Here is a 24519-nt window from a genome sequence, read left to right on the forward strand (position 1 = left end):
AGCAATGGCGCTTGTCCCACTCTCTGCCGGATTTCAGTCACTCCCTCCGCTACCCACAATCAAATTGGGCCCTTCTGGTGCTGCTTCCTGAGTGGGTGAGTTTGTGTATGTTCTAGGCCCCTGTGGGTCTCTGCAACAAGCTCTGCTGTGAGGCTGGGAGTTTCTCCTGCTGGCGCCTCAACCCCCACATGTGTTTTCAATCAGTGCTTTGAGGCTTTGTTTCCCCACACTGGAACTCTGGGCTGTGGGGTCTGTCAGCCGGTCCACCAGCTACTGCCTCGCTGGTCAGCTGTAGCTTTGCCCACTCTTCTCCACAATTCGCCACCTCGCTGGGTCTGCCATATACTGCCTTGCCATGTGTCCTCTCCGCCCGGCTGCTCGTCTCCGCCCCTTCTACCAGTCTGGATGAATGTTTTTTCTTTATCTTCTTGGTTGTTGGACTTCTATACAGTTCGATTTTCTGTCAGTTCTGGTTGTTTTTGTTTTTAAATTGTTGTTGTCCTTCTTCTGGTTGTTCGAGGAGGCACAGTGTGTCTACCTATGCCTCTATCTTGGTCAGAAGTCCATCTGCCCTTCAATTCTAAATGATATCTTTGCTGGGTAGAGCAATCTTGGCTCTAGGTTCTTTCTTTTCATGACTTGCAATATTTCTCGTCAATCCCTTCTAGCCTGCAAAGTTTCTTTTGAGAAATCAGCTGACAGTCTTATGGGGAATGCCCTGGTTGGTAACTAACTGCTTTTCTCTCAGTGCATTTAAGATTCTCTTTAACTTTAATCTTTGGCATTTTATTTATGATGTGTCTTGGAGTGGGCCTCTTTGTATCCATCTTGTTTGAGACCCTCTGTGCTTTTGGACTTGCATGTCTATTTCTTTCACCAAATTAGGGAAATTTTCTTTCATTATTTTTTCAGATAAATTTCCATTTTCTTACTCTTTCTCTTCTCCTTGTGACACCCCTATGATATGACTGTTGGACCTCTTGAAGTTGTCCCACAGGCTGCTTACACTATCCTTGATTTTTTTGTATTCTTTTTTCTTGTTCTTGTTCTGATTGGTTGTTTTTTTGCTTCTTTTTGTTCCAAATCATCGATTTGATTCTTGGGTTAATCCATCCCACTGTTGTTTCCCTGTAAATTGTTCTTTATTTCAATTAGTATGTCCTTCATTTCTGACTGGACCTTTTCTATGCTGTTGAGGTCCTCACTAAGTTAGTTGAGCATCCTTGTGGCCAGTGTTTTGAACTCTGCATCTGATTGATTGCTTATCTTCATTTTGTTTAGTTCTTTTTCTGGAGTTTTGATCTGTTTTTTCATTTGGGCCATGTTTCTTTGTCTCCTTATTTTGTCAGCATCCCTGTGTTTGTTTCTATGTATTAGGTACAGCTGCTATGACTCCCTGTCTTGGTAGCATGGCCTAATGTAGTAAGTGTCCCATAGCATCCAGTGGCACAGCCTCCCCTATCACCCAAGCTGTGTATATAAGGTGCACCTTCCATGTGGACTGAGTATACCCTCCTGTTATAGTTGAGCCTTGATTGCTGTTTGCAGATCAATGGGAGGGATTTACCCAGGCCCTTCAGTTACAAGGACTGGCTGTGAACACTGACCACCAACCTCCACCCTTGTGGAGGATCAGCTGTGCAGGGGCAAGGTGGTGGTGCTTTGACATGGTCTATAGATGTCCACTGGGTGTGCAGGCTCTGGGATTTCCTGGGTCATGCAGGACAAGGTTAGTCCCCACCTGTGTTCTGCCCAGGGCCACCCTGCATGGGCTATGAAATGGTCTGAGATGTCTGCCACTTGTGCTGGACTTGGAGATTCCCAGGCAAAGCCAAACTGTGAATCTAGGCTTGCTGCTGCTAGTGCCAGGCCTGGCACTGCTTAGCAAGGATTATGGAGGCTGGGGGCTGGCTGTTGCTTGTTTGATAGGATTTAGGAAGTCCTGAAACTTGAGCCAACACCAGCCATTCATATGGAAAAGCAGCTTGGGTGGGCCTGTAAATTGGGTGGGACAGAGTCTTAGGGGATCTCCTGGGTGGGGCACATAAGAGTTAGCCAGGTTTATGGAGTCTCAGATATAGCACCCACATGCTGGCTCTGTGGTTCTGCTGGGGGAGGGCTCAGAAAGGGACGATGGTTTCTGCCTGCCTTTTCCTTTGGTAGAAAGCTGTCCCCCAGCTCCCTCCTTGATGCCAGACACTTCAGTTTCTTCCTGTATGCCACTGGCACCTTTTAAGCTGCTACCCCATTGCTGGAGCTCAGAGAGAGTAAATCTGAATAAGTCCATGTGTGGCTTCTTTAAGGGGAAGTGCTTGGGGCTCCTGCAGGTTCTTTCACTCACTCAAACCTTGCTGGTTTTTGCAGCCAAGAGTTATGGTCTTATCTTCCTGACACTGGAACCATGGTCTGGGGATCCTGGTGTGGGGCTGGGCCTCCTTACTCCCAAGATATCCCTCCTGAATGTTTATTCACCACAGGTGGGTGTGAGACCAGCCTGTTCCATGTCTTCACCCCTCCTACCAGTCTGGATGGATGTGGTTGCTATAATTCCATAGTTGACAAACTTCCATTCATCTTGCTTTCTGAGAGCTCTGAGTGATGGTTGCTATATACTTTAGTTGTACATTTGATGTGGTTGTGCAAGGAGGTGAGCCATGCTTACCCAAGCAGCCATCTTGACCAGAGGTCCTATTCCATAAATTTATAACAGCACAGTCTGAGGCTCAGAGAAGTTGTGACTTGTACAATTAAGCACAGTTTACTAGTTTATCAGTGGTAGACCTAATATTAGAACCCTCAATGTAATGCCCTCTCCCCCACAATGAAGAATTAGATTTCATGTCCAGATGAAGCACCAAACCTATGGTGGAAGGAGAGGGCAAAGAAGACAATAATATCTGAAACTGTTCTAAATTCCTATTATTTTTCTTTTTACAATGACATTCAGTTAATTATAATGTCAACTAATGAACAAAACAAACAAGTGAGCGAAATATATTCAGAGACTTGGAAATAAAGAACAAATGGACAGTGGCCAGAGGGTAGGGGGGAGGGAGGTAATGGGGGAAAGAAGGAAAAGGGTCATTAAGGAAGAAATATAAAGGACCCATGGATGAAGCTAAAAGGGGTGGAGGATTGAGTGTGGAAGATGGATGGTGGGTAGGGCAGGAGAGAGTAATGGGGGGAAAATGGGGACAACTGTAACTGAAGAACAATAAAAAAATTCTACACACACACACACACACACAGACACTTTGAGATGTTCCTAAGCTGACCTGTTGGAAATTTTCACTGTTTGAACTTGAGGTCTTTCCTACATGCTGAATAATGCTTTTCAGAAAGTAGAAGTCTTGATGTACAGAAAGCCCACCTAACTTCTGTCCATACTTACCAGAATGGTAGTCACAACTATGGTCCGATTCTCTGAGGATGCACTGTCATTGCTGATTTGCTGATCAGAAAAAGGCACAAACCTCTCATACTCATTCCAGTAGCCAGCCTAGAAAGAACAGACATTTGACCTGGTTGCCCATTTTTCACTCAAAAAGTGCACCATGAAATTCAAGTGCTGTTGTGGAATGGAATGGGTTTTTTTAGTTGCTTGAGGTTTACAAGTATTGAAGTCCTATAACCCTCTGTCTTCCACCCTCACCAGGACCCTGACACCAGCACACACAGTTGTGCTGTTCCTTCATTCTGAGGGTTCCTATCTCCACCTATGACCTCATGTTTACTAACATTTTGTAAAATAATTTAGCCCACGTAGGATGATCAGCCTTTTTTAAATGTAAACTCATGTAGCAAAAAAATTACTTTGCTTTGAGCTGCAGGAATGCTGGTGTGTGTGGGTGGCAAACCAGTGAGTATCCTGTAGAAGTGGCACAAGATATTTTATGTTTTCCCCTGGCTGGTGTGGCTAAGTGCGTTGAGCATTGGCCTGTGAACCAAACAGTCACTAGTTCTATTCCCAGTCAGGGCACATGCCTGGGTTGTGGGCCGGGTCCCCAGTTGGGGGCATATGAGGGGCAACCACACATTGATGTTTCTCTCCCTCCCTTCTCTCTCTAAAAGAATAAATAAATTAAAAAAAGATATTTCACATTCTGAGGTTTTATTAGATGGCTACTAAATCCTTACTTCATGCCTAACTCAGCTATTAGTGTGATAGAAACAAAGTAGTCATTATAACATTTAGCTGTAAAGAAAAGAATTTTGTTCAAAGTCCTTTTGGTGGGTGAGTTAGCAAAATGAAGAGATACCTACTTTCCAACTCTTTTGCTAAAACTGTATGTACCTTGGCAGCTTCTGTTTAACTAAAAACATACTGTAAAATTTGTGATTCTTCCCCATTATTGTTAATAGCTCTTGAATCTACCATTTGTAGGACCAGACTCAGAGAGAAAGACTCCTTTTGAACTGTTTAGATGGAACACTGATTACAAAACAACTCTGCATCATATCTATACTATTTGCTGAATGGAAAGGCAGAAATGATATGTGGGAATTTGCTTTGTGTGTGTTTCTAGAACCTATTTTCTTGCATCTGGTTGCTGTCACATATTGAAAGAATTCTTCTTTGCATATCTGTTTTGGTTACTTACTTTTCGAGAGCCAGTGACTTTCATTTCATATACATCAATAGTATAATTTGTCCTACGTCCATAAGTGTCAAATTGGATGTTTCCAGTCATTCCTTGTACTTGCACCTGTTAGAGAGGAAAATGTAAAATTTTAAAATAGCACCAGGTTATTGCCTTCTAGGTTTCTCAGATGAGGCCTGCTGACAGATCTTGGAGTCTTGGAGAATTTTTATTTTGAATCAATGAACTATACATCTTCCAGATGATGTCTATGTAGATCTTTATTTTCTCCCCAGTATTTTTCAGATATACCTTATAATTATGAAGCTTTGAGTGGGTGTGATAGGCAGTTACCTGTATGATACAGTGAGGGCCCTATCACTAATTTTTCAGGGGCCTGAAATTTCCACCACCAGTCTCTTCTTAAGGGATAAGCTAAAGAGTGGTTTGGACTGAGGTAATGTATTCTTTTTTAAAAAAAATATATTTGATTATGCTATTACAGTTGTCCCATTTCCCCCCTTCACTCCACTCCATCTTGCACACCCTCTCCCTCCCACATTCCCCCCTACAGTTCATGCCCATGGGCCATACATATAAATTCTTTAGCTTCTACATTTCCTATACTATTCTTACCCTCCCCCTGTCTATTTTCTAGCTACCATTTATGCTACTTATTCTCTGTAACTTTCCCCCCTCTCTCCCCCTCCCACTCCCCTCCATGTTGATAACCCTCCATGTGATCTCCATTTTTGTGGTTCTGTTCCTGTTCTAGTTGTTTGCTTAGTTTGCTTTTGTTTTCATTTTAGGTGTGGTTGTTAATAACTGTGAGTTTGCTGTCATTTTTGGTGTTCATATTTTTTATCCTCTTTTTCTTAGATAAATCCCTTTAATATTTTATATAATAAGGGCTGGGTGATGATAAAGTCCTTGAACTTGACCTTATCTGAGAAGCATTTTATCTGCCCTTCCATTCTAAATGAAAGCTTTGCTGGATACAGCAATCTTGGATGTAGGTCCTTGCCTTTCATGACTTGGAATACTTCTTGCCAGCCCCTTCTTGCCTGTAAGGTCTCTTTTGAGAAATCAGCTGACAGTCTTATGCGAACTCCTTTGTAGGTAACTGTGTCCTTTTCTCTTGCTGCTTCTAAGATTCTCTCCTTATCTTTAATCTTGGGTAATGTAATTATAATGTGCCTTGGTGTGTTCCTCCTTGGGTCCAGCTTCTTTGGGACTCTCTGAGCTTCCTGGACTTCCTGGAAGTCTATTTCCTTTGCCAGACTGGGGAAGTTCTCCTTCATTATTTGTTCAAATAAGTTTTCAATTTTTTGCTCTTCCTCTTCTCCTTCTGGCACCCCTATAATTCGGATGTTGGAACGTTTAAAGATGTCCTGGAGGTTCCTAAACCTCTCCTCATTTTTCTGAATTCTTGTTTCTTCATTCTTTTCTGGTTGGATGTTTCTTTCTTCCTTCTGGTCCACACCATTGATTTGAGTCCCAGTTTCCTTCCCATCACTATTGGTTCCCCGTACATTTTCCTTTGTTTCTCTTAGCATAGGCTTCATTTTTTCATCTAATTTGTGGCCAAATTCAACCAATTCTGTGAGCTTCCTGATTACCAGTGTTTTGAACTGTGCATGGGATAGGTTGGCTATCTCTTCATTGGTTAGTTGTATTTTTTCTGGAGCTTTGAAGTGTTCTGTCATTTGGGCCTTTTTTTTTTTTTTTTTTGTCTTGGCGTGTCTGTTACTTAAAGGGGCAGAGCCTTAGGTGTTCCCTGGGGCGGGGTAATGCTGATGGGTGCACTGTGACACTGTATGTGGGGGAGGGGCCGAGAGGGAGCAATGGTGCATGCTCCACTCTCCACTGGATTTCAGTCACTCCTTTTGCTACCTACAATCAAATTGGGCCCCTCTGGTGCTGGTTCCCGAGTAGGCGGGCTTGTGCATGCTCTAGGCCCCTGTGGGTCTCTCCCACGACCTCTCCTGTGAGGCTGCGAGTCTCTCCTGCTGCCGCCCCAACCCCCACGGGTATTTTCACCCAGAGGTTTGAGGCTTTATTTCGTCATGCTGGAGCCCTGGGTTATGGGGTCTGCCTTGCTTCCCGCTGTTCATCCCGGGTTATCTATGCGCAAATGTGGTGCCATGGGGTAATACCCACCACACTGCCTGCCCCATTCTCCGCCACTCTGAGTCCAGCCCTCCCGATTTATCTGTGCGAGAATGTAGGGCTGCGGGGCCTCCTAGTGGTCAGACTGCCTGCCCCGCTCGTCCCACACTCCGCCAGTCTTGGTCCTGCCATGGTAACGAGAGTCCTCTCCACCCCGGCTGCCCATCTCTGTCCCTCCTACCGGTCTGGATGAATGTTTATTTTTTATCTCCTTGATGTTGGACTTCCTTGCCATTTGATTTCCTGTCAGTTCTGGTTGTGCGAGGAGGCACAGTTTGTCTACCTATGCCGCCATCTTGGTTCTCCCCACGGGTATTTTCAATCAGAGGTTCCGGGTTTTATTTCCCCACGCTGGAGCCCTGGGTTGGGTGGTGTGTTTTGCTCCCCCGCTGTTCCTCCCAGTTTATCTATGTGTGAATGTGGGGCTGTGGGGTGTGCTAGCTGCAGCCTGGCCTGCCCCATTCCACAATCCACCACCTCGCTGGGTCTGCCAGCCGTCGCCTTGCCAAGTGTCCTCACTGCCCCGGCTGCCCATCTCCTCCCATCCTACCAGTCTGGATGAATGTTTCTTCTTTATCTCCTTTGTTGTCAGAGTTCCATACAGTTCGATTTTCTGTCAGTTCTGGTTGTTTTTGTTTTTAAATTGTTGTTGTCCTTCTTTTGGTTGTGTGAGGAGGCACAGTGTGTCTACCTATGCTTCCATATTCGTATTCTTCTAAACTGTAAATTTATTGGGGGCTGTGGCTATGTCTTATCTTAGTGTTCCCAATAGTTGAACATAAACTGATTTCAGTAGCATGAGTTTTGGAACTCGTCTATGCATATCCTAGCTTCATTACTTACTAACTGTATGACCTTGGGTATGTGTTGCTTAATACATTTATATGTTAGTGTCCTAATCTGTAAAAAGAAATCCTAGATGTATCTATTCCTTTGATTTGCTGGGAGAATTAAATGATTTATACATATGTTATGTTTAGAACAGTGTGTGGCATGTAGTAAGCTTTGTAATACATGCTAGGTATATTAATAATTATTATTAATCAAAGTGAATTTAGTTGTGTTTCTTAAGAGGGTTACACATTTACCACCTACCATGGTAACAGGGTGACGTTTTCCTCTTATTTAACCTATGCCCAGCTATAGACAGGTAGCAGAGAGCTAGGCTATGGAGAGATAATCCTTGGACTGATGAGACTGGTTGAGTCTAAGGAATCAGGAATATGGAGTACTGGATAAGAAGGCTAGAAAATGGAGTAGCCAAAGAACCTATATGCATGACCCATGGACATGAACAATGGTGTGGGGATTGCCTGAGGGAGTGGGCAGTGGTGGATGGAGGGGGGCAAAGGGGGAAAAAATGGGACAACTGTAATAGCATAATCGGAGAAAATGCAGACAATTGTAACTGAATAAAAAAATAAAAGGTAGATGTGGAAAAAAATAAAATAAAATAAAATTTGCCTTATAGCAAAAAAAAAAAAAAAAAAAAAGAATTAAAAAAAGAAATCTAGCCCTGGCTGGTGTGGCTCAGTGGATTGATTGCTGTCCTGCAAACCAAAGAGTGGTCAGTTTGATTCCCAGTCTAGGGCACATACCTGGGTTACAGGCTGGGTCCCCAGTAGGGGGAGTGTGAAAGGCAACCACACATTGGTGTTTCTCTCCTTCTCTTTCTCCCTCCCTTCCCCTCTGTCTAAAAATAATAATAATAATAAAATCTATAAAAAATGAAAAAAGAAAAAAAAAAGAAATCTAGAGATACTGGAATAGCCTGGAAACCCATTTGGTATGCCAAATGCAGAATCACTTGTGCCAACATTTTTCCTGAGCCTGGGCCCAACATACTAATAAAAGGGCATTTCTGCCGGGATTGAGAGAGTTCCTTACCTACTTTATAGTTCAGGGATACCACATAAAAGACTCTACAGATATAAGTCAATGTTGTTATACCTGAATCACTCATTTGGCAAGTAAGTGTCATGGAATTTGCTTCAAAGAGAAAGAATCTGTCTTATTTTTGTAGGAAGAAAGGATGGAATCTTTTTTCATTACTGATAGAAAATAACAAGCTGTTAAGCAAGTCAGAAGTAGTAATGGGCTTGTGATGCCAAAGGAAAAGTTGATGGCAAATATTAGGGAGCATATTTTTAAAGTGAAAGGGGCTTGTTCACCACCAATAGGAAACTGGAATTCCTGTTGAAGGAGAAGTGCTCCAATGTGACTTCCTGAAGACAAGATGATTGTCCTACTGACCCAAAAAACCTTTGCACTATTGTCAGCTTAGGCTTGCAGAGAAGGTGATGTCACACTTCTAGGTAGAGAAAAGGTCCTTTGTTGAGATAGAAATTGCTTATCTAGTAGGATGAATGTGGTGTATTCTGTGATGCATGAATAATTCTTCACAGTCAATTTTGTACATTGAGTTCTAGTACGGGATATGGGTAGGGCAGAGACACTTGCATAGAAACTTATTAAGGAAATTCTTCATTACTGAAAGTAGTAAAGGGTCAAGTCTTCTTAAAATTGTATATTTCTGAAGATCTAGTCTATTTAAATACAATATACGAATTGGACAACAGTCTTGGGTATGTCCAAGAGATTCCAGGCCCCGTGATTAGAAATTTTGTTGAGAAGTAGACTTGGACTACCACTCAGAGAGAAGTCTATTTTTAAGGATGTGAATTTAAGTTCCCACCATCCTATGTGGGATCCTTTCTTTCTCTCCACCCCTACCTCAGTCTATATTAGGTATTTCTCTTCTGGGTTCCTATTGCATCCTCTGTAGAACTTAATAATATTTTAATCATCTATGTATTTCCATCACCCTTACTAGGTTGGAGGATAATGATTACCCCATTTACAAGTGGCTTTAAGGTCTTTAAAAGCATTTGTTTACATATTAACTATTTAAATGTGAGCTCCCCTCATCTTATTTCATGCTTTCATACTAACTTGGAGTATGATACATAGTTATTGGTTCTCAATAAATATTTACTGAATGAATACTGTGCTTATTTATTCATTAAAGCAACCCCTTAGGAGACTCTATCAGGCAATGCTTTTGTTTGCCAGATTTCTGTGAAGGAAGAGACTGATTTGTTGAGCAATAACTATGTGCTAGTCACAATGAGGGATACTTTTACATCATATATTCTCACTTTTAATTAACTCAAATTAAATGGGATTTCTTTTAACATAGTAAAACCTTTTGTAAGTCCCTGTGAATAGTGGGGATTTGCTGAGAATTTATCACTAGGGATCATCTATTATTGAAAAAGGCCTATACTTTCCAGCTTCTGCAGCAATAAGAAGAGGTTGACCTGTAGAAAGAGATCATCAAAGCGAGCCAGCTATACAAATTCTTTTGTTTGAGTATTTGATAGTTAGGGCCTGGGGAGAAAGGTTACTTACCTGGCTTATAGCTTGAGCTTTATCAGTGAGCTAGACATGCAGGAATTATTTGTGCAATAGTATAATTAATCTAACTTGTTTCTTATGAAATTAATTTCTTGTCTTTCACTCTGGTAGCCAGTTTTCTATTTGGGCAATATAGTTGTTTGTGTCATCAGTGAGGAGTCAATTGGAGATGCTGGAACTTGACACTTGATGTTTTGTTGCTGAAAACTCCTTTTGATTCAATCTGAGGGAGTTTTATATTTCACTCATCTCTATGTTTCACCTGACAATACAAATATTGTAACTGCTATGAAGGTTGAATTTAATTAACTGCTCTTCAAAATTGTGCAGTACTACCTCCATAAAACAACAGTTAGGGCATTTGTTAGGGAACTGACATAATGACATGAAAATATGCATGATGGAATAATGAGTCATATCTCTTTCTTGGATAGAGAGACACAGGGGCTACTAAGCCCTGTTGATTGAATACTTCCAACTTGGCAACTTTAAGGCAGCAGTAAAAGTGCCAACTGCACAAAATGATGCATGTTATGAGGCCATTACAAATTTTTCATTGCTGGGTTGTGCACAGAATTATCTTACCGTTGCCTATATCTTTGTTTATTTGGATGTCCCAAACATCAGAGTAATTAAATAAGTGGAAATAAGAGTCTTGTACTCTCAAAGGCTCATTTTAATGCGTGAAGACACATGTAGCATAAAGCTAAATATTCAGGCTAGAGCTCTTGCTTGGAAAACTGCAATGAATGGGTGATGCTGCTCCTGCTTATAAATAATAGAATCTGTTCAAAGGACACTGCTTCAAGCCTTAAATAATCTCCTACCATGTAAATAGTAAAAACAAGTACTCTATTTGTCTATCCACTGATTTCTTGTATTTTTCTTTAGGCTTTTTCTTTGGGGCATTGGGGAAAGCTTTTTAAGAAGGCCTGGAAATGGATCACGTTCCTGCATTTTACCATGTAGAATATCATAAAGGCTTTTTGACAACATAAATACTATCACACTGACTTAGTTCCAAAGTCCACCCAGGCTAAAAATTTGTCTGGTGAACCAGAGGATGCTGTTGTTTTTTGTAATGTGTACCTTGAAGTTAGGAGCTTCCTATAAAATATCTCAGTCCCCCTCAGTAACATATTTCTGGAAAGTTTGAAATTTTCAAAGCTATTTACCATGCCAATCCATAACTTTTGGTGGTACTGAGTTGATTTAATATCTATGGTGTAGCACAGAACTAAATATTCATTTGCCCTAAATTTTTCATTTTTGAAGCTTCAAGGAAGAAGTTTCTAGCTTTAGATTTCTAGATTTTAATGAATAAATATCCATGGTTATCTTTCTGCACAGACTGATACTCTATAGACTCTGATCCTATTCCTTTTGGTATTTATTTTGTCAAGATTGAGGTGTCATTTCTTTTGTGTCTTTATAAGGCCCCCACCCCAATAAGCCATTGTGGTCGTTACCATTTTCAGAGCTCTCTCGATATCAATTCCTTGACTCCAGGGCACAGCAGGATTTGCCAAGCAGTCTCCAGCACTGCCTCTCCGGGACACATCCACTCGTTGCCTTCTCAGATAGCGAAAAGCTTCTGCTATGACCAATATTGCGTCGTGTGTCAATGCAGATGTATACTAAAATAGATGTATAGAAAACAAGATACCATGACAAATGATGCCCTCAAAACTTGCCTTGTTCCTTATCATTTTCATTCTTCTCTACTTCTTCCTCTACAAAATCATCTTCTTAATTATTTGAATCAAGAGATCTCTTTGGGAAGGCCTGACTTTGATTTATTTAAAAATAATGCTTCTTACCACATATGTGCACATGTTAAGATTACTAAGATCACAATACCTGATATCAAACTGTATTACAAGGCCACTGTCATCAAAACAGCCTGTACTGGCATAAAAACAGGCACATAGACCAATGGAACAGAACAGAGAGCCCAGAAATAAACTCAAGTCTTTACGGTCAATTAATATTTGACAAAGGAGGCAGGAACATAAAGTGGAACAAAAACAGCCTCTTCAACAAATGGCGTTGGGAGATCTGGACAGGTACGTACAAAAAAATGAAACTCGATCACCAACTTACACCATACACAAAAATAAATTCAAGATGGATAAAAGACTTAAATATAAGTCATAACACCATAAAAGTCCTAGAGGAAAACATTGGAAGATCTCAGACATTCCACGCAGCAACATCCTCACAGACATGTCCCCTAAAGCAAGGGACATAAAGGAAAGAATAAACAAATGGGACCTCATCAAAATAAAAAGCTTCTGCATGGCTAAAGAAAACAGCACTAAAATACAAAGAGAACCAACAGTATGGGAAAACATATTTGCCAATGATACCTCAGACAAGGGCCTGATATCCAAAATATATAAAGAACTCACACGACTCTACTCCAGGAAGACAAACAACCCAATTAAAAAATGGGCAAAGGACTTGAACAGACACTTCTCCAAGGAAGACATACAGAGTGCCCAGAGACATATGAAAAGGTGCTCAGCATCACTAGCCATCAGAGAGATGCAAATTAAAACCACAATGAGGTATCATCTCACACCAGTCAGAATGGCCAACATAAACAAATCCACAAACAAATGTTGGAGAGGATGCGGAGAAAAGGGAACCCTCGTGCACTGTTGGTGGGAATGCAGACTGGTGAGGCCACTGTGGAAAACAGTATGGAATTTCCTCAGAAAACTAAAAATGGAACTGCCCTTTGACCCAGCAATTCCACTGCTGGGATTATACCCCCAAAACCCTGAAACACCAATCCAAAAGAACCTATGCACCCCAATGTTCATAGCAGCACAATTTACAATAGCCAAGTACTGGAAGTAACCTAAGTGCCCATCAGCAAATGAGTGGATCCAAAAACTATGGTATATTTACACAATGGAATTCTACGCAGCAGAGAGAAAGAAGGAGCTTATACCCTTTGCAACAGCATGGATGGAACTGGAGAGCATTATGTTAAGTGAAATAAGCCAGGCGGTGAGGGACAAATATCATATGATCTCACCTTTAACTGGAACATAATCAACAAAAGAAAAAAGGAAACAAAAAATAACCAGAGACACTGAAATTGAGAACATTGTAACAATAGCCACAAGGGAGTGGGGAGGGGTCTATAGGAGCTACTATAAAGGACACAAGGACAAAATCAAGGGGGAGGGTTGAGGTGGGGTAGGCAGGTGGGTTCAGCTGGGGTGGGGTGGAGGGATGGGGAGAAAAGGCATACTACTGTAATTGAATAACAATAAAAATTTGAAAAAAAAAAGAAAAAAGAATGGTTTGCATGATATCGATGAAATCTGGCAGCCAAGGAGAGTGGCCTGGAATGTGCATGCGCGAACAATGACAACTTCACTGTACTAGTTAGTGGGGGCAGTAGACACTGTTGACTGAGCAAATGTACTGTGTGGCCTTTGCATTCAAAATGACTGAGCAAGTAGAGCAATGAATCCACACCAAATTTTGTGTTAAGCTTGAACATTCCTCTGGGAAACTATTCAGTTGGTTCAGAAGGCCACAGCTATAGGCAACTGGTGATTGGCAGCTTCATTAAGAGAATGTGCCTGCTCATGCATCACATCTCCTGCAGTTTTTTGAGAAAATATCAAATCACCCAGGTGACTGAGACCCCACTACAGCCCAGACTTGGCGCCCTGTGACTTCTGGCTTTTCCCCAAACTAAAATCACCTTTGAAAAGGAAGAGATTTCAGACGATCAATGAGATTCAGGAAATTTGATGGGGCAGCTGATGGTGATTGGGAGAACTGCGTGAGGTCCCAAGGTGCCTACTTTGAAGGAGACTGAGGCATCATCATCCTATGTACAATGTTTCTTATATCTTCTTCAAAAAATGTCTCATTTTTTTCATAAAAAAAAGATTACTAAGATCATATGGCTCAAGGGAATCTGTCTCTTGCTCTCAATACTGTTTCATATTGAGTGAGTGACTACTTAAAGGCCAGATCCTTTATAAAGAAAGGAAAACATATGAAGTTGAAGGATGGCATATGTAGAATGGAGATGAAACAGCGTATCCTAAAGCAAGACTAGGTTATTGCTGTTTCTAATAGAAAATTCAGGTCTGGTGTTTACTTAGGGGAAAATGGAAATAGCTAAGTTAGCTTGAAATTAATTTGGAGGGAAACATTAATCATATCTGTCTAGACCACATTTCTGGTGAACTAGGACCTCTGGCCAGCAATAAATCAGTTTTTGTTTCCTGTGAGGAGCGAAAACCAAAGCTGGTGTTTGATTGTAAAAATTACAATTGTTACTGAGTTTTAAATCTGATAACATTGACAATTCACAGGCAATACTTCATGATGCTACCTCTTTCAGGCAAGAGCACTTTCTATTCCTTGGATATATTGGTATTTGTCTACTAGGGTTGAGGCCAGTTACTTAAAACAAGAGATTGGACTATCTGTAATTTGACATGGTGGATGCCTTTTTTATTAAATGAATCAATGTTTGATTGAAATAAGCTGGTCCTTGTTTTGTAGGTGGTGACAAATTCTGGTAGAATATAGAATTCTGTTGATTTAAAAAAACATTTTATTTATTTGTTTTTAGAGAAAGGGGAAGGGAGGGAGAAATAGAGGGAGAGAAACATCAATGTGTAATGGCCTCTCATCTACTCCCTACTGGGGACCTGGCCCATAACCCAGGCAAGTGCCCTGACTGGGAATTGAACTGGTGACTCTTCGGTTCGCAGGCCAGCACTCAATTCACTGATCCATACCAGCCAGGGCAGAATTCTGTTGATTTTTAAAAATGAAGCAAAATCTTCTAGGCACAATTGTCTCTATAGTATTTCCAAATACAATTGGGAGTGAATACATTGTCATCTTTACAACTACCAATTTCCCCTTCTGACTTTGTCATGTCACTATTCTTTTAGTAGCAAATCATCAATTTTGACTATAACAGGGGGCATATGTTCTTTATCATTGTGTCTGCCCATCCTAGCACTACATAAAGTCAATGTGGTGGTATTCACCCCCCACAGATGCCTTTCCAAGCCATGCTAAAAGAGCTATTTAATATTCTACTTTTTAGCTTCTACTTACCAATGTGTGATCAAGTAAAAAAAAAAAGCTCCCAAAGGAAATATTCATAAAATATAGAATAAATTAAGCACCACGATTTTAATCTCTAGACAATTGTATTTCCTAATCAAAAATATTGTACCTCATTTTTAAAGTGGGCTTTTGTCTGATTGATATAGAGAAAGGTTTCTTAATGACTGGTACTAAACAAAAGTAATCTGAAAGATGTAACCATCTATTTAAATATTCTATTTTTGTAAGTTATTTGAAGGTTTTTACTTATAAGCCTTAACAGTTCTTTTCAGCAGGTTCTGAGAACTTTAAATATACCACGAGTTATCAGTGAATAATCCAAAGCTGAGATTGTTTTCCTTGTCTTTTGTGCAACCTCTGAAGAGGCATAAACTACTCTGTAGTAGCCTCTTCATACTTTTACTCTTGTCCACTTTTGTGCTTAACACAGTGCCTGACATATTGTAGATACCCCCTAAAATATTGAATAAATAAAAATTTCTTCTGTACCTATTACTTAGTAAATCTAAGGATAGAAAAACAGTGTATAGGCAGTTCTATGAAAATCTAAATTTGTATAAGCTCATCTAATCGTAGTGGATGGATTTAGTACATAGAAAATATTTGAATCATCAGGGAAGTGCAAATTAAAACCACAGTCAATATCACTTCATACCTGGTAGAATGGCTATTATCAAAAACACAAGAAATAACAATTGTTTGTGGGAATGTGGACAAAAAGGAACCCTTTTGCAATCTTGGTGACAATGTAAACTGGTACAGCCACTATGCAAAATGGTACCAAGGCTCCTCAAAAAATAAAAAACAGAACTACCATATGAACCATCAATTCTACTTCTGGATATTTATCTGAAGGGAATGAAATCACTACCTTGAAAAAAATGTCTCCACCCCCATATTTATCACAGAAATATTTATGATAGCCAAGACATGGAAACAACCTAAGTGTTAATCAGTGGATGAATGGATAAAGAAGATGTGGTATATACAATGGAATATTATTGAGCCATAAAAAAGAAGGAAATCCTGCCATTTGCAATGACATGGATGGACCCTGAGCACCTATGCTAAGGGAAATAAGTCAGACAAAGACAAAAAATCTGAACTCATAAAAATAGGGAACAGATAGGTGGTTGCCAGAGGTGGGGGAGGGGGTGGATGGGGGAAATTGTGAAAGTGGTCAGATGGTACAAACTTTCAGTTATAAGATAAATAATTCTTGGTATGTAATGCAAAGCATGGCAATATACTATATTGTATTTTTGAAAGTTGTTAAGAGACTAATCTTAAAAGTTCCCATCAAAAGAAAAAAATTGTAACTATGGTGGTGATGGATATTAACTAAACTTAAGGTATTGGTAATGATTTAATAATATATACATATATCAAATAATTATATTGTATCCCTAAAACTAATATTTGTCAGTTATATCTCAACAAAAAATAATCTTTTAAAAAAGATTTGACTACAAAAGATTCATCACAGGGATTGTGACTGTATTTACTGAAACACGAGGACACCTGATCTGACTGTGGGCAGAATGTTTTAAAACAAGACTGTCCTAGAAAAATCTGACACATATACTATAATCATTAAAGCATAGATTGCCACTTAACTAGTGAGTGACTTAAATGAATAAAAAATATGTTTAACTTAAACTTTTTTAGAGCATATCAACTACATAAAGTAAGGTTCTACTTGTATTATGTTTTGATATGACCCATTCAGGGTAGACCTGCCTAGGTGATACAGAACATGTCTCTTCTCTGGTCTGTGTCCTCATTGTTCTCCCTTATTTTGTTATTGCTAGGGAGGATGTGAGCATGGGTATCTTGAAACCATGGGAAAGAGAATATTACCCAACCCCCCACCCTTTCTTTTTTTAGGGAAAGGTCTCAACTATACTTTGACCTCTTGTCTTGATCCCAGGAATCCCACAGCCATGGTACATATATACTTTCACTATATCAGGAAGGAAGAACTTAGTTTCATACTTGAAAAAAGGCACTGTAGAAATGCTTACTGAAAAAAAAATACATTTTAAGGATCCTTTCTGTAATCTGAATAACTTTCCTCTAACTTATCTGTTTTAATTCTTGATTTTTAAGTAATAGGATTTCTAGCCATAGAGGAACACACATAAAAATGTGCACTTTAACCATGACCTTCTACTTTTGATATTCTTATCTTGATTTCATGAAAATGAGCATCTTAGATAATTAGTTATTTTTAAAGATACTTTTCTGCAGGCAGGAAAACATTTCTGTTCAATATATGTATAGGCAACACACTCTGTATTAGAGCCTAATTCACGTGGGTGTGCTGAAATTCACGAAATGTATTAATACAAAACAATCACATAAATAATGTAAAATCTAACTGTCTGTTTCAGACTATCAATCTTCCTTAGCTATTCCCAGTGCCTCCACCTGTTGTTTGACTCAGATTCTTATAATATTGTAAATTGTTATGAGCATATTACAAATGAAATTCATTACAAAATTAAGTTAACATTTCTCAACACCAGGTTTTAAAAAGACCTCCTCAATAGCTTTTCTGTTTGGAGTTTAGCTTTCAAATGCAGCAGCATAACTTGCAGTTGTCTGTTAGCATCCTTAAAACACTTTTGAAAGAAGACCACTTGATCACAGGATGGCCTTAAATATATAAGGATCATACTGAGATGCTTTCAAAAGCTGGCCTAAGGTGTCTACATGCCATGGAACATTACCTTTAGTGGTGCATTCTTGGCTTCAGGGAATTCCCTTTCATCCAGTCTCACCCAGCGCTGTATAAACTGCTGAACCATAGGGTTTTCATTGTTGACAATCTGGAATCCTGTAATGTTGGCTCCCCCATGCATGACTCTTTCTAGCAAAATGTCAGTAAAACCCTAGAAACAGATAGAAAGAGAATTATGATTGTAGGAGGTCATGAGTTTTTACTTATAGTATCTGTTGATTAGAGTGCAAAGGGAGAAATGAAAGTTCTCTTTCTAGGATCATTCTTTAACAATGAAGAAAACCTGAACACATTGTTATATGTCAGTTATATCTCAATAAAAACAATGACAAAAGCAGACAGGAAACCCTGGATATGAACTAATTCTTAGAGCACCATGTCTCTGAAACTACAAACAGGATGGAGAAAATACACATTCTTCCATTTTATTGCCTGTGTCTTTATTTAGTGTAGCTGTGGCAAGGACAAACATAAGTACCAACTTTAAGCAAATGTTTTGATTTGCTTCATTTACCTGTATGTTTAGTGTTTCTTCATTGAGTACAAATACAATCTTCATGTAACTGGACAATGTTAAAAAAGCTTGACCTTAACTAGAGAAATAAAAAAATTTTCTGCAGCTTAACATGCCAAACACAGCAGATTTCTTCAATTCTAATGATGAGAACTTTCAACATTTGTGACTTATAGAAATCCCAAAGAGAAAAACTGATAGTTTGGTTGTATATGATGTACAAACCCCAGAGTATGTCTCACATTTGTCCATAAACATGTCTTGAAATCTACTTCATAGCATCCACCATGTTTTTCTTCTTTTGCTCTGGTTACAGTCTGGTGTCTGCCAGCTCAGCATCCTTATGGAATCGCTTCAAGTTCACACCAAGTTATCTCCACCTGGGCACCACCAGTTCCACTGGACATTGCTATCTTCTTGGACACCTCTCCCAGTAATTGCACTACTTTTGCTGGATACCTATCTCTTGCTAGTTGCTGCTGATGCACTTTAGTCTTAATGGGCTGAAGCCAGTGTTTATATTCATAAAGAAATGAGGATTATTCTTTCTCCTTTCTTCAGATTCTCCTCCCTAACATTTTGGTATAGGATTTTCAAATATAGAGAAAACTTGAAAGAATTGTGCAGTGAATACCCAAATAGTTGCAACTTGTATTTTACAATTAGTATTTTTCTGTTTATCTATCAATCCATTTCATTTCTTGGATGCATTTCAAAGTAAGTTGCAGACATTAGTTTACTTCACACCAAAAGACTTCTTCATGCAGGACATTAACTAGAATTCAATGTTTGTTTTCAGTTTTCTCTCTCCCTCCCTCCTTCCTTTCCTTCCTTCCTTTCGTTTTTCAGGTGAAATTTACATTCAATAAAATGCACAAATCTTTTTTTTTCTTTATTTTCAGTTACAGTTGATATACAATATTATATTAGTATCAGGTGTACAACATAGTGATTCAACTTTTATATAACTTATAAAGTGTTCGCCTGATAAGTCTAGTACACCCCTAGCACCACACACTGTTATTACAATATTATTGACTATATTCTCTATGCTGTACTTTACATCTCCATGACTATTTTGTAACTGCTAGTTTGTACTTCTTAATCCCTTTCCCTTTTTTACCCACCCCTTAAACCATCATCTTCATCTGACAACAATCAACTTGTTTTCTGTATCTATGACTTTATTTCTGTTTTCTTTGTTTATTTTGTTTTTTAAATTCCACATGTAAATGAAATCATATGGTATTTGTCTTTCTCTGTCTGACTTATTTCACTTAGCATAATGTCCTCTAGGTCCATCCATGTTGTTGCAAATGGCAAGGTTTCACTATTTGTTATGGCTGAGTAGTATTTCACTGTGTGTGTATAGATATATATATATCTCACAACTTCTTTATCCATTTGTCTATTGATAGACACTTAGGTTGTTTCCAGATCTTGGCTATTGTAAATAATGCTGCAATGAACATAGGGGTGCATACATTCTTTCAAATTAGTGTTTCGAGTTTCTTTGGATAAATTCTCAGAAGTGGAATCAGTGGGTCATAAGGCAGTTCCATTTTTAATCTTTTGAGGTAACTCCATACTGCTGTCCATAGTGACTGCATTAATCTGCATTCCCACCAAAATGCACTAGGGTTCCCTATTTCCCACATCCTCACCAAAACTTACTGTTTGTTTATTTATTAATGATAGCCATTCTGATAGGTGTGAGGTGATATCTCATTGTGGGAAATGCAAACCACAATGAGATATCACTTCCCCATCATAAATGTACTACTCAATAAATTTTGATAAATGCATACAACCATTGCTCAAAAATTCTTATTAGTTTTCTAAAGTTTTTCTTTTTTGCCTTATAAGTTTTTATTGAAGTATAATAATCATATAGAAAAGCATATGGGGAATCAAAGCAGGTCTACCTAATACACAGAAACATAAGGAGGCTGCCAAATACAGGAGACAAAGAAATATGGCCCAAATGAAAGAACAGATGAAAACTCCAGAAAAAGAACGGAACAACACAGAGATAGCCAACCTATCAGATGCAGAGTTCAAAACACTAGTGATCAGGATGCTCAGAGAAATGATGGAGTACAGCCACAAAATAAAGGAAGAAGTGAAGGCTATACAAAAAAGAAAAATATTTTCTTTTTTGTATAGAACAGGGAACCAACAGTGAAGGGAAGGAAGCCAGGATTCAAATCCATGCTTTGGAACAAAATGAAGAAATAAACAATCAGTTGGAACAGAAAGAAGAAACAAGAATTTTTTAAAATTTTTTTATTGTTATTCAATTACAGTTGTGTGCCTTTTCTCCCCATCCCTCCACCCCACCCCATACACACCCCTGTCCCTCCCCCACCTCCACCCTCCCCCTTCATTTTGTCCATGTGTCCTTTATAGTAGTTCCTGTAATCCCCTCTCCTCACTATCCCCTCCCCACTCCCCCCTATCCATTGTTAGATTGTTCTTAACTTCAATGTCTCTGGTTATATTTTGTTTCCTTTTTTTTTCCTATTTATTATGTTCCAGTTAAAGGTGACATCATATGGTATTTGTCCCTCACCGTCTGGCTTATTTCACTTAACATAATGCTCTCCAGTTCCATCCATGCTGTTGCAAAGGGTATAAGCTCCTTCTTTCTCTCTGCTGCGTAGAATTCCATTGTGTAAATATACCATAGTTTTTGGATCCATTCATTTGCTGATGGGCACTTAGGTTACTTCCAGTACTTGGCTATTGTAAATTGTGCTGCTATGAACAAGAATTTTTAAAAAATGAGGAGAGGCTTAGGAACCTCTGGGACAAGTTTAAATGTAGCAATGTCTGAATCATAGGGATGCCAGAAGGAGAAGAGGAAGAGCAAGAAATCAAAAACATATTTGAAAAAATAATGAAAGAAAGTGTCACCAATTTGGACATACAAGTCCAGGAAGATCAAACAATCCCAGACAGGTTGGACCCAAAGAGGGACACACCAAGACACATCATAATTAAAATGCCAAAGGTTAAAGACAAAGAAAGAATATTAAAAGCAGCAAGAGAAAAGGAGGCACTTATCTATGAAGGAGTTCCCATTAGACTATCAGCTGACTTCTCAAAAGAAACCTTACAGGCAAGAAGGGACTGGAAAGAAGTATTCAAAGTGATAATAAAGAAAGGACCTACATGCAAGATTACTCTACCCAGCAAAACTATCATTTAGAATGGAAGGGCAGATAAAGTGCTTCCCAGACAAGGTCAAGTTAAAGGAGTTCATCACCACCAAGCCATTATTATATGAAATGTTAAAGGGACTTATTTAAGAAAAAGAACATGATTAAAACTATGAACAGTAAAATGACAACAAACTCACAACTATCAACTACTGAAGTGAAAAAGAAAAACAAAAACAAACTAAGCAAACAACTAGAATAGGAACAGTATCATAGAAATAAAGATCACATGGAGGGTTATCAGCAACGAAAGGGAAGGAAGAGAATGGGGGAAAGGTACAGGGAATAAGAAGCAAAATTGGTAGGTACAAAATAGACAGGGGGAGGTTAAGAATAGCATAGGAAATGGAGAAGGCAAAGAACTTATATATATGGCCCATGGACATGAACTAAGGTAGGGGAATGATGGTGGGAGGGGGGTATTGGGCAGAGAGGGGCAAAGGGGAGAAAATGGGACAACTGTAATATCATAATCAATACAATATACTTAATTAAAAAGGGAAAGTATACCTATCTTTAAGTATATGACCTGATGAATTTTCACAAACTGAACACATGAATGTATGCTTCTCTAGTCATCACTCCTACCCTAGGTTTTAATTTTATATTTCTTTAACATGGGCAACCACATTAGCCTTAGAAAACTTTGCTAGTAAACCACCTTTTTCAATTATTACTCACAGCCCCCTTCTTCCTTTTATAAGTGGGATATGGGTCAATGGAGACTGGACAAAGAGCCAAATAGTTTACATCACTGAGAATCATTACTCCTTTCAGATAACCACAAAATATTTATTTATTATTTCTTTAATTCTCACTACCCAAGGATTTGCTTTTGTAAATTGGTGAGAGAGAGAGAGAGAGAGAGAGAGAGAGAGAGAGAGAGAGAGAGAGAGAGAGAGGGAGGAGAGAGAGAGATGTGAAAGAGAAACATTGATGGATCACCTCCAGTAAATGCCCTGACCTGGGATTGACCCTAAAACCTAGGTATGTGCCCTGACAGGGAATCGAACCTGTAACCTTATGGCGTACAGGATGATGTTCCAACCAACTGATCTATCTGGTTAGGGCATGAACTACTTATAATATTAACATTAACTTGTAGGATGAGTGGTCACCCAAAGGCTTCTTTTTTTAAAAAATTTTATTGTTATTCAATTATAGTTGAATGCCTTTTCTCTCCATCCCTCCACCCCACCCCAGCTGAACCCACCTCCCTCCCCCACCTCCACCCTCCCCCCGGATTTTGTCCATGTGTCCTTTATGATAGTTCCTGCAATCCCCTCCTCCTACTGTCCCCACCCCACTCCCCCCTGGCCACTGCTAGACTGTTCCCAACCTCAATGTCTCTGGTTGTATTTTGTTTGCTTTTTTCTTCTATTGATTATGTTCCAGTTAAGGGTGAGATCATATGGTATTTGTCCCCCACTGCCTGGCTTATTTCACTTAGCATAATGCTCTCCAGTTCCATCCATGCTGTTGCAAAGGGTATAAGCTCCTTCTTTCTCTCTGCTGCGTAGAATTCCATTGTGTAAATATACCATAGTTTTTGGATCCACTCATTTGCTGATGGGCACTTAGGTTGCTTCCAGTACTTGGCTATTGTAAATTGTGCTGCTATGAACATTGGGGTGCACAGGTTCTTTTGGATTGGTGTTTCAGGGTTCTTAGGGTATAATCCCAGCAGCGGAATTGCTGGGTCAAAGGGCAGTTCCATTTTTAGTTTTCTGAGGAAAGTCCATACTGTTTTCCACAGTGGCCTCACCAGTCTGCATTCCCACCAACAGTGCACTAGGGTTCCCTTTTCTCCGCATCCTCTCCAACATTTGCACCCAAAGGCTTCTTTCATGAAAGAAACTAAGACTTGGTGTTTTCTCCCATTTCCTCTGCCTGCACTGTAATCAGTAGAGAGACTCCCTTGTGATTAAAACCTAGCTGAGGCTCCAGTGGGGGCTTAAGCCTAACTATTACCTAACTCTCCACTCCCATCCTCTAAACATATATACAAATAAAGAGCCAAGGACAAAACTTTTTTTTTCATATTTCTCTCTGCTTTTTTATTGTTGTTCAAATATAGTTGTCTCCATTCCCCCCCTACTACTCCCCCTGACCTCAGCCATCCCCACCTCCCACCCTCATTCCTAACCCCCTTTGGCTTTGTCCATGTGTCCTTTATACATGTTCCTTGATGAGTCTTCCTCTTCTTTCCCCCGTTATCCCCCTACCCCTCCCCTCTGGTCACTGTCAGTTTGTTCTTTATTTCCATATCCCTGGCTATATTTTGCTTGCTTGTTGATTAGGTTCCACTTATAAGTGAGATTATATGGTATTTGTCTTTCACCATGTGGCTTATTTCACTTAGCATAATGCTCTCCAGTTCCATCCATGCTGCCATGAAAGGCAGGAGTTCTTTCTTTCAGTTGCATAGTATTCTATTGTGTCAATGTACCATAGTTTTTTGATCTACTCATTTACTGATGGGCACTTAGGTTGTTCCCAGCACTTGGCTATTGTAAATAATGCTGCTATGAACATTGGGGTGCATAGATTTTTTGAATTGGTGCTTCAGGGTTCTTAGGGTACAATCCCAGCAGTGGAATTGCTGGGTCAAAAGGCAGTTCCATTTTTATTTTTCTGAGGAAACTCCATACTGTTTTCCATAGTGGCCTCACCAGTCTGCATTCCCACCAACAGTGTACTAGGGTCCCCTTTTCTCCGCATCCTCTCCAACATTTGTTTGTTGATTTGTTTATG

General features: G+C 39.5%; 1 protein-coding gene across 4 annotated transcripts in view; it reads right to left on the reverse strand.

Annotated features, from left to right (window-relative positions):
• The window catches only part of GRIA3 (glutamate ionotropic receptor AMPA type subunit 3), a 434868-nt gene that overhangs the window by 148582 nt on the left and 261767 nt on the right, over positions 1-24519 (reverse strand). For all 4 annotated transcript variants that reach the window (XM_024566693.3, XM_024566694.4, XM_045200889.3 and 1 more), the window contains exons 6-9: positions 18020-18181; positions 11636-11803; positions 4602-4706; positions 3392-3499 (exon numbers count right to left, since the gene is read on the reverse strand). In XM_024566693.3, the coding sequence (XP_024422461.2) occupies positions 3392-3499; positions 4602-4706; positions 11636-11803; positions 18020-18181 (543 nt within the window). The remainder of the gene's footprint in view (positions 1-3391; positions 3500-4601; positions 4707-11635; positions 11804-18019; positions 18182-24519) is intronic.

This window comes from Desmodus rotundus, chromosome X, assembly GCF_022682495.2.
Source record: "Desmodus rotundus isolate HL8 chromosome X, HLdesRot8A.1, whole genome shotgun sequence".
Classification (NCBI taxonomy): Eukaryota; Metazoa; Chordata; class Mammalia; order Chiroptera; family Phyllostomidae; genus Desmodus; species Desmodus rotundus.